This window comes from Helianthus annuus, chromosome 17 (genome assembly GCF_002127325.2).
Source record: "Helianthus annuus cultivar XRQ/B chromosome 17, HanXRQr2.0-SUNRISE, whole genome shotgun sequence".
NCBI classification, from domain to species: domain Eukaryota; kingdom Viridiplantae; phylum Streptophyta; class Magnoliopsida; order Asterales; family Asteraceae; genus Helianthus; species Helianthus annuus.
In genome coordinates this window covers 47,200,530-47,211,675 of record NC_035449.2, presented here as the reverse complement: position 1 = coordinate 47,211,675, position 11,146 = coordinate 47,200,530, and the positions used below count along the sequence as shown (strand labels likewise).

General features: G+C 45.4%; 1 protein-coding gene across 1 annotated transcript in view; it reads left to right on the top strand.

The window, feature by feature from the left end:
* Positions 1–4,638: 4,638 nt before the first annotated feature.
* The window catches only part of LOC118488829 (ATP synthase subunit beta, chloroplastic-like), a 7,528-nt gene continuing 1,020 nt past the window's right edge, over positions 4,639–11,146 (top strand). The window contains exons 1-2 of the mRNA XM_035986213.1: positions 4,639–4,744; positions 11,128–11,146. The exon at positions 11,128–11,146 is cut by the window's right edge and continues 1,020 nt beyond it. Of these exons, the coding sequence (XP_035842106.1) occupies positions 4,639–4,744; positions 11,128–11,146 (125 nt within the window). The remainder of the gene's footprint in view (positions 4,745–11,127) is intronic.

Genomic DNA, 11,146 nt, shown 5'->3' with positions numbered 1-11,146 from the left:
ACCCAGTTTGTGTGCATTGTTATTTAAATTAGGTTAAACAAGGCTAAATCAGTAGGCTTATACACTGCTCGTTAAATCTGCAATGTGAGTCATTCTCTTTTTATCAATTATTTTACAAAACTCCAAGTTATTTTCAAAGTTATAATTACAGGGATTAAGTCTTTGTAATCACCAAATTACAGCCGGTATGTGGGGTTTTGTATACATTACTTGATAATCTTCACCATTGGACAACGAGTTAGCCAATGGGTGATATGACCATAGTCACAGACACCATTGGACAATAGGAGGGCCAATGGGTCGAGTGACAAATACTGTGGGTAGTTGGTTGATATGGATACATTGTAATCGCTCTTAACACTGTAAATTATAACAAATGTGTCGTTTTCAGTAAACTGAATGATTCACTCAGTATTTCCCCGCTGACAAAACCTTTTTCAAACATGTTTCAGGTGATCTGTTGTGATCCAAGAAAAGTGCCGTGAAGCACTACAAGCTTAGAAAAGTGGCTCAATGTAAATAAATAAAGAAACATGATTTGTAAAATAAAGATTTCCCAGTGAAATCACTTTATTGTAAATTACAAGATTATATCCCTAAATTATGTAAACGGGCAGTTTTAAATATTAAAAGATCCTGTATTAAAGACTTCCGCTGTCGCCTGAATTAAATACCACGGGATTTCCTGCCTCGCGGCTCTGGACCAGGTCAAACCGGGGCCGAGGGCCGTGACATTGACCGCATCCAGGTGCATGCCGGGCCAGTAATACCCAGCATTCATAATCTTGGCCACTACCATGCGTGGAACTGCGTGTATGCCACATATTCTCTCGTGTATTTCTCTGATAATGTATGTAGCATCTTGTGGATCGACGCAGCGTAGGAGTGGGCCCAGGTATGATTTACGGTATAGGATACCGTCTCCCATTTGATAATGGCACGCTTTATATTGCAACTTACGTGTCTCTGACTTGCTTTCGGGAGTAACACCTGATTGCAAGTATGCAATGATTGGTGTCATCCAGGATGTTGTACCGTACTGGATGACATTGACTTGACGCAGGGGTACTGAGGGATTTTGCATAATCTCAATGCGTATCTCCTTTTCCAGGTGTTGGAAGTTGGTGGATGCGAGTTTTGAAAGTGCATCCGCGGATTTGTTTTCACTTCTGTTGATATGGCGGATATTGAAGGAAGTGAATTTTGATTTCAGTTGCAAGGCTTGCTCGAGGTAGAGGATCATGATATCCCCTTTTGCGGCATAGTCACCGCGCACCTGCCCTGCAACTAACAAGGAGTCGACGTTTGCTTCCAGAAGTTGTACGCCGAGCTTGACTGCTAGACGTAGCCCTGCCAATAGATCCTCATATTCGGCCTCGTTATTTGTGCTTTTGAAATCGAGGCGGATTGCATAGGTAAGCTCTTGGCCATCGGGGCTGACGAGTCGCAGACCCGCACCTGCACCATTATCGTTGGATGCACCATCGGTATATAGTGCCCATTCTGCTAATCTTCCAGAGATGTCAGGTTCTGATAAGATCGGGCCGATCCTATAGTTGGTTAGCACCGTGATAACGTGGTTTGCGAAGTAACGTCGCAACCGTCGTGACGCGTGCACTAGTGCGAGCACCAACTTCTCCATGATGGAGTATCTTGTCTCTGGGTCGTTGAGCATTTTGCTGATGTAGTAGATGGTTGTTTGAACTCCCTCTCATTCCACTATTAGTACCGCGCCTACCGCGTTGTCTGCGGCAGATAGGTATAAGATAAGTGGTTCTTTCTTGCATGGTGCGGTTAGAGTTGGGAGTTGTATCAAACACTCTTTCATCTCCCGGAAAGCGTTTTCGGCCTCTTCGGTCCATTGGAATTGCTCCTTTTTTTAAACAATTCCGCAGGGTTTTGATGAAAGGATAGGACTTAGCTGCGTGATTGGCTAAGAACCTATTCAGTGCGGCTAGCCTGCCGGCTAGTCGTTGCATTTCTTTCATCGTGGAAGGCGATGGCATGTGCTCGATCACCTGAACTTTTTCCGGGTTTACCCTGAATCCATTTTTGTTACGATGAATCCAAGGAACTTGCCTTCTTCCATTCCAAACGAGCATTTCCCTGGATTGAGCTTCTTATTGACGCTTCACAGAGTTTGGAATGTTCTTTCAATATCGGTGAGCATGGTATCCTCCGCCATGCTCATGACGACCAGGTCGTCCATATAGATCTCGACACTTTTGCTGATTTGGCCGCGAAAAGTGTCGTTCATCAATTTTTGATAGGTTGCGCCTGCATTGCGCAACACGAACAACATTTTTGTGTAGCAGTAATTCCTGGTGGGCGTACGGAATGCCGTTTTATCTTCGTCCTCGATTGCCATTTGTACCTGGTGGTAGCCTTTGTAACAATCGAGGAAACACTTCCATTGAAATGGTGAGAGGTTATCAACTTTTTCATCGATCTCTGGAAGTGTGTAACAATCCTTGGGGCAAGCTTTGTTGAGATCTTTATAATCGACGCACATGCGCCAGCCCACGGATAGTTTTTCTACCATGACTGGGTTGGACAACCAAGTCTGGTATTAGACTTCCCGCAGGATGCCTGCGGAGAGCAGTTCCTTGACCTGCTCATGCATCGCCTCGTTTTTTGCGGATTAAAGGTGGCGTTGGCATTGGATCACTGGTTTGACACCTGGCAAGGTATTCAAGAAATGTTGCGCAATTTCGCGTGGGATTCCTGTCATGTCTGCAGGCGTCGACGCGAAAATATTCTGGTTCCTGAAGAGTAGCTGCTTCAGGTGCGCTCTGGTGTTGGGTGACAAGGCGTGGCCCAACGTGACCGTTTGCTCTGGGTGTCTTGCGTTGAGAACCCATTTTTCTGGTTGGGTGTTGGGGGTAGGCCTTGCCATCTTGGTCGGACGCAGCTCGTCCGACGACATAACTTCTCTGCGTGCATAGATTATCGCGACCTCCGTTTCGGTTGGGAAACCGACCGCAGAGTGGGGTACCGATGTAATCATATTGAAGTCGCCTTGGGATTCCCTCACGAGAAGCACGTCATATTTGGAGGTTTGAAGTAAAACCATGAAGTTCACCTCCTCCGTTCTTGTGTGCCTTCCGTTGGTAAGGCGCACAGGAAAAGTAATTTAGCCCGGGGGAAAACAGTTTCCCTTGCGAACCCGGCCAAAGGGTAGTCCACCGCTTGCAACCGATCTTTGTCTTTCTGATCGAACTGGTTGAAGCACTACTCGTATATGATGTCAGAAGTACTGCCTGGGTCGTTGAATAATCGCTCGGTGCAGTAGTGAGCTAGGTGGCCTGTAATAACGACGGCGCGCCTGTCGCGCGGACCGTTTCGGACTTTTGGAAAGACGACTTGCTCGTCTTTCCAGTCATTGTCCGGTCTTCTCGCCACCTTGCGCGGCCTTCCTTTGCCTCTGTTGATCATATGGGTTGAGGCCACATACATGGTCCTCTTACCCGCGGAGGTGCCCTCATTGTGGGGGGTGATGCGCTTGGTTGGTTTTTGCGCGCCGGGCAACAGATGTTACAGCTTCCCCTCCTTTAGGGCCCACTCAATCTCCAGTCGGAGATTGATGCAGTTGTTTGTTGTGTGGCCCGAGTCATTGTGGTACTCACAATAGAGTGTGAGATCCTGGTTTTTCTTAGACTTCATCGGCTGGGCGGTCGCAGATATTGTACGTCCGTAAGGATGACGTCGCTTGGCGACTGGGTAATCTCGGTCCAGTTGCGGTCCCGAGACTTTTTCTTCGACGCCTGGTTTTCACGTTGGGCGTTGATTGTTACCCTTGCGTCGGGCTGGTTGTTACGCGGGACATATGGCTTGGGATCGCTGCCGCGATTCCATGTGTCCCGATTGCGCTTGTTATTGCGCTTAGGCTCTTGGCGGGAGGACTGGCCTTCCGCTTGAGGTTGTGTGTTTGCCATATGCGGTTTGAGGGACCGCTGAGTCTGGGCGTACGTCTTGACCACAGCCATGACGTCTTCCCATTTATTCGGCAAACCTTCTTTGCCGGAGATAGTCATAACCATTTGTTCCTCTTTAACGGCTACAATGAAATGGTTGCGTGCTATTTGGTCTGCCACGCCACCTATCTCCAGGCATATTTTGTTATAGCGGACGACAAACGACTTAAGAGATTCGTTGTCTCCACGCCAGATGTTCATGACGTCGCTGTTGGCAAAAATGTGCGAGGAACTTTGTATGTAAGTCCTCGAATGAGGCCAGTGATCCAACTGGCAAAGAATCGAACCAAGCCCTAGCCAGACCCGTGAGGGTCTGGGGGAAAAAATGGCACCAGGTGGGCTTATCCCACCTGCCGTTGCACCCTGCGCCGATGAAGATGTTCATGTGATCGTCCGGGTTGGACGAACCATTGTATTTCGCAACGTTTAATGGGAATTTAGTGCTGGTGACATCGGCGTGGGCAATCTCCGGGACAAACTTGGAGTTTTCGGCCGCAGATTTTGGCCTGTGGGGTTGGCTCTGGGGGCGCTTTGCAGCGCGGAGGTATGTGTTGCGGGGTTGATTTGGAGGAACATAATTGCGTCCTCCCGGTCTGCTGCTGGTAGCGTGGGATTACTCGCAATATGTATGGTCGTCCGTGTCGGTACGGCCATACCCTTCGTGATGGGACTGCGGTCTCAGCCGGCTTTGAATGCTGGAGCCGCGGTGGGCTGTGGATTGCTGCCTGTTTTCGCCTTGAGGGCTCAGGTGGCTATGTACTGGGCCTCTGGTGTGAGACCCATATGAGGAATCATCCTCATCAATTGTGCGGACCTCACAGTAAGAGGATCCGCGATCTTCACGCCTACTCCGGGAGGTTGGGCGTGTGTGGGCCCTGCCATCGTATTGTAAAATACGATCCGCAGGGGTATGTGGTGCCGGGGTAGGACCGACCGGTACCTGCGCTTCTGCGCAGGCTCTGTTATATGTTGCGGCCAGCAGAGCTGTTTGCTGGTCGTACCAGGCATGAACGTTAATGTCCGGAGGGATCATATATGCGTACTGTGAAAGATCGTGTCCAAACGTAAGGGATGCGCCCCCTTGCGTTGATGTGCCAATGTGGCCAGGATTTGGGACTGGAGCAGTGGTCCCCTCAGGCCCTGGGTTTGTGGGGTTTAGGTTATCCCCGGTAGTGTTGTTTAGACGATCAGACATGATCTTTTGAGAGGGAGAGGGATGGTTAAAAAAGTGCTAAGAGTAACGGTGGGCGCCAATGATCAAAACAATGGTTAACCGGGTAGAGTTAACTCACTGGTCTCGTCAAGAAGGGTTAATCCTTTCCTCTCGAGGATCGCTGGCTGGATCGTCCGCCGGTTGATCTTGTGCACAAGGAAACAAGCCGTGACTCGTAACAAGGAGGATGGGGTGGGGGGTGCTCCTTGTTATCACTCTCCGGCGTGAGAATCAGTAATTTGCTTGGGAAGCAAAGTGTGATAGTAGTAGTAGTGAGAGAGTTGTGAAGAGATACCTCAAACCTGATTAGGGGTTGGTATTTATAGCCGAGGAGTGAAGGAGGAGTTGAAAGGACGGACTGACGACGTGCAGCCCTTATGCAGGTGTGTCAGGCTTGTCGGTTGTGGAGGTGAAGCCACGTCCTACTGCAGTGTCAGTCTGTTGCTTATGTATGGCCTGACAGGGGACTGTCATGGGTGCCACTTGCTCTGTACTGTTAGTCCCACTTGCCTTGTGGGCAGGATGCAGTGCTGCGCCGCATCGCTACCTGCAGTAACTGTCGTTGTTCCCGTGTTGTCCTTATGGCGAAGACTGTGGGATGCGGTGCTAGGCCGCATCGCCACTTGCGGTCACTGTTGCTGTTACCCAGATCCCTTGTATTGATAGAAGTGTTCACAGGATGCGGTGCTAGGCCATCGCTATGTGTACACCGTTTTCATACGCCAGATGCGGTGCCACGCCGCATTACTATACCGTTCTCATACTTCAGGTAAGTGCTCTTCCATCATTGGGCAGATTGGATTCGACCTCTGTGTTCGCGCGTGCCCGCACGGACACAGATAAGTCTTTAGCTAGTGGGGGTTTTGATAAGGGTAATGGTCACTCGCGGTCATGCTGACGCGAGATCTTGGACCACACCCCTTCAATACCCAAAAATTTCTATAGAACCGGGGGGTCGAAAACGTATATACCCAGAAATTTCTATACGAAAACTACATATATAACACTACTGAGCGAAAGGTTCGAAGGGTCAGACGCCCCTCCCGGCCTCTCATAAGCTGCGCCTTGCTTATGTAAGCTATAAACACGAAAGATCACACAATGAATACGTTGGTAAGAAGTAAAAATGTATTAAACTACCGGAAAATCACACTTTGATGCATGTCTCATTTGGAACATGTTTGTACAGCATTGGTCACAAAAGCTTTCCTCTAACTCAATTCTTGCTAATTTAGCCCTTTCCAACCTAAAGTATGTTATCTCACAACTTAACAACCCAAAATAGGTCTTATGACCAAAATTAATCTTAACATGACCAAATTACCAATTAAATCTATACTTCATCAAACTACACTTATTTGGTCATGTTCATGTCATTTTATAGGAGCTTAAACACAAATTTACAAAATCGTAATATTCTAACCCGAAATGGCCGAGTTGTTATTAAAATCGAATATCTGACTGCTATTTCCCGAGTCTACATATCATGCCAATATAAGCAATCTAACACAAGGTTATAAGTTTTAATGTGGCGAATTCTAATTTTATTTGAACTTGAATTCTATCATTATATGTAAACACTATGTATACCAACAATTAGGTCACTTCAAATAAAACAACTACTCATCAAACCCGTAATATATGTTCTTTGAAGTGTCTACGTCATTTGATATAACCATTTTTAAAGGATATTTTTCTGTTATTAAAGAAACGTAAAAGGACATATTTTTGTGAACTTTTGGTATGAAACGCAATGTATGATGTCGATCTTAAACTATAAATAAAAATACATCATTTGTAGCATTGCTATACGTCATTAGAAATGAATAAAGTATACATATATTGGGGTAAATCAATGAGCATGGTTACTTTTGTGAAGTTATTTGAAAAAATAAAAAGGAAGTTTGTTGTGGGCCTTTACTATTACTCAATAGGATACGGAAGCAACTCTCATCACATATAGACTTTATTAATTACTTTATGTTATTTTATTATTGCATGTTATGAATCACGTGTTTTAAATGGCAGAATCACTTTAACAATGTAAGAGTTAAATTTCGTCACGTGGAAGATAAGGTGAAATCACATGTTGGGTCGGTCATCATCCAAACATGCGGTACAAACCTTTTTAACTTTTCATGGTTCGAGAATCATAAAAATTTTGTGATAGTGTTTCTTGGGTCATTTTATCGAGTGTTTCAGCTTCTCGCTGACCTATTTTTCTATGTTTCTTTAGAAATTAAAAAAAACGAAAACCATGAGGATAAAAGATAATAGTATGTCATATGTGAATCCTGATGGAAGTTAAATGAGCGTCATAAAATTAATCTTTAATAAACATATAATTATATGGTTTCTATTTGAACTTCAACTCATATTTCATTATTAATTGAACTAAAATCACATTTCATAGGAGTTAACATGTAATTTTTATGTTCTAATTGTGGTTCTTCTTTGAACAATTATCACTAGACAATTGGTACTTAGTGACACAAAAAAAAAAAGGTGTCACTAAACTAAAAAAAAAAAGTTGTCAATGTTAAGAAAGAGAGAACAAATAAAAAGTTACGTAGAACAAGTGATCTAAAAACATGTCTAATACCTACAACTATTAACATGATTAAGGGGCTGTTTGACAACTTCTGAATGGTTAAGTGCTAAACCAGTAAGAGGTCTGAACCATTAAGTGTTGAACCAGTAAAAGATCTGAACCATTAAGAGCCAGTATAATGCTTAACCCTTCAAAGGCAAATGTCTGATAAATTCAGATTAGAGGTCTTAACAATTCTAACACGGTATAATACTTAACCATTCAGAGGCAAATGTTTGAACCATTCAGACATCTGCTCACGAAACAAACAGTCTGAACCATTAAGTGCCGAACCAGTAAGAGGTCTGAACCATTAAAAGCCTCACTAAGAGGTAAACAAACAGCCTCTAACACTTACCCACATAGTGACGGACTCAAGAATTATTTTCTGAGGGTGCAAATGAGGGGTTTAACCAAATTTTTATGTAGTGCGATCGAGATTTTACCTTATAAAATACACTAATTTTGTTTTTCAATGGATGCGTTCGCCCACCCGGCCCGCTAGATAAGTCTGCCCCTGTACCCACATTTTTAACCATTATAAAATTGTTATAGTGACACTTTTTAATGGGTCACTGGTACCTCTACACTTTCCTTATAATACTTGTATAAAAACGGGTAACTAAAAGTCTGTAATGGGCCTTAAGCTTTTTTTAGTGGGACACTGGCCCAGTACCTTCCGATATATGGATCACTTTATGGGTCATTGTTTACGTTTTTCCTTTAGAGCGTCAAATTTGATCATATTGTTGCACTTTAAACATATTTTTTTTATTTAATACGTTATTTCTTTAGAAAGTTAAATTTGATCATATTGCTGCACTTTAGACATATTTTATTACTTATGTCAGATCTCATCACAGTTATTATTTTAACTAGTTGTTTACTATGCGCGCGCGTTCCGGCGCGCTAAACCAAATCGTTCTATAAGAATGACAAAACATGTCAAATAACAAAAAGTAACTCAAACTAAAACGTCACGTATTTCCGGTACCGGTTCGGCACCGGTATTCACCGATTTTTACCCTCAAATACAACCCCCGCCCAAGGGGCCACGCCGAAACCCAAGCCCACCCGGGGTGGTGACTTGGGCGTTTGTACCCAACCCACGACACAACCCCAACCCCATACCCCATATTCTAATATTTCCTAGATTTTTTTAACACATAGCCGTTGGCAAACGGCTCGCACAAACGGCTACTTGTCTTGGCCAATGAGATCCCGTCATGTCATCTTGCTAGCCCCGCCCAACGCCCGGGCTGAAACCCCCCGCCTAAGGGGCCACGCCGAAACCCAAGCCCACCTGGGGTGGTGACTTGGGCGTTTGTACCCAACCCACGCCACAACCCCCATATTCTAATATTTCCTAGATCTTTTTTTTAAACACATAGCCGTTGGCCAACAGCTAGCCTAAACGGCTACTTGTCTTGGCCAATGAGATCCCGCAATGTGATCTTGATAGCCCCGCTCAACGCCCGGGCTGAAACCCCCGCCCAAGGGGCCTCGCCGAAACCCAACCCACCCGGGGTGGTGAATTGGGCATTTGTACCCAACCCACGCCACAACCCCCGCCCCATTCCCTATACCTCATATTCTAATATTTCCTAAATCTTTTTTTAAACACATAGCTGTTGGCAAACGGCTAGCCCAAACGGCTACTTGTCTTGGCCAATGAGATCCAACCATGTCATTTTGATAGCCCCGCCCAACGCCCGGGCTGAAACCACCGCCCAAGGGGCCACGCCGAAACCGAAGCTCACCCGGGGTGGTGACTTGGGCGTTTGTACCCAACCCACGACACAACCTCCGCCCCATACCACATATTCTAATATTTCCTAGATTTTTTTAAACACATAGCCGTTGGCAAACGGCTACTTGTCTTGGCCAATGAGATCACGTCATGTCATCTTGATAGCCCCGCCCAACGCCCGGGCTGAAACCCCCGCCTAAGGGGCCACGCGGAAACCCAAGCCCACCCGAGGTGGTGACTTGGGCGTTTGTACCCAACCCACGCCACAACCCCCGCCCCATACCCCATATTCTAATATTTCCTAGATCTTTTTTTTTAAACACATAGCCGTTGGCCAACAGCTAGCCTAAACGGCTACTTGTCTTGGCCAATGAGATCCCGCAATGTCATCTTGATAGCCCCGCTTAACGCCCGGGCTGAAACCCCTGCCCAAGGGGCCACGCCGAAACCCAACCCACCCGGGGTGGTGAATTGGGCATTTGTACCCAACCCACGCCACAACCCCCACCCCATACCCCATACCTCATATTCTAATATTTCCTAAATCTTTTTTTAAACACATAGCTGTTAGCAAACGGCTAGCCCAAACGGCTACTTGTCTTGGCCAATGAGATCCAACCATGTCATTTTGATAGCCCCGCCCAACGCCCGGGCTGAAACCCCCGCCCAAGGGGCCACGCCGAAGCCCAAGCTCACCCGGGGTGGTGACTTGGGCGTTTGTACCCAACCCACGACACAACCCCCGCCCCATACCACATATTCTAATATTTAATAGATTTTTTTAAACACATAGTCGTTGGCAAACGGATAGCCCAAACGGCTACTTGTCTTGGCCAATGAGATCACGCCATGTCATCTTGATAGCCCCGCCCAACGCCCGGGCTGAAACCCCCGCCTAAGGGGCCACGCCGAAACCCAAGCCCACCCGAGGTGGTGACTTTGGCGTTTATACCCAACCCACGTCACAACCTCCGCCCCATACCCCATATTCTTATATTCCCTAAATCAACAAATCAATATTTAATTAATATATGTACTGTTCATTCCATTCAAATTTTATTAGTATAAGAGGGGGTGCAACCAAGGAGATAATTCATGATTTCTAAATAGAATAGATTTTTGATTCGATTTAGAAAGTAGGAAACTATAACTATATATATAAAGAGGACAAAGTAATACAAAAAGAACTCTGTTCGATTTTTTAGTCTATCTATATGAGGAGATCATATGAAAAATGTAACCGATTCTTTCGTTTCTTTGGGCCACTGGCCATCCGCCGGGAGTTTCGGGTTTAATACCGATATTTTAGCAACAAATCTAATAAATCTAAGTGTAGTACTTGGGGTCTTGATCTTTTTTGGAAAGGGAGTGTGTGCGAGTTGTTTATTTCAAGAATAGGCTGGATCCAACCAGATGTGCTTTTTCTGTTATAACTAGGAAAGTTATATCTAAGAAAGAAGAGTGCATGATCTCGCGAATTACTTCTGAATAAATTCAGAAATCATATGTAAGAACTATAGCATTTCGTAATTTATTGGAAAATCCACTTTGATTCTCTATCAACCAATAATGTGGGACCATTAACATGGTTAAAGCTGAGCGACTCTCGGACGAATTTT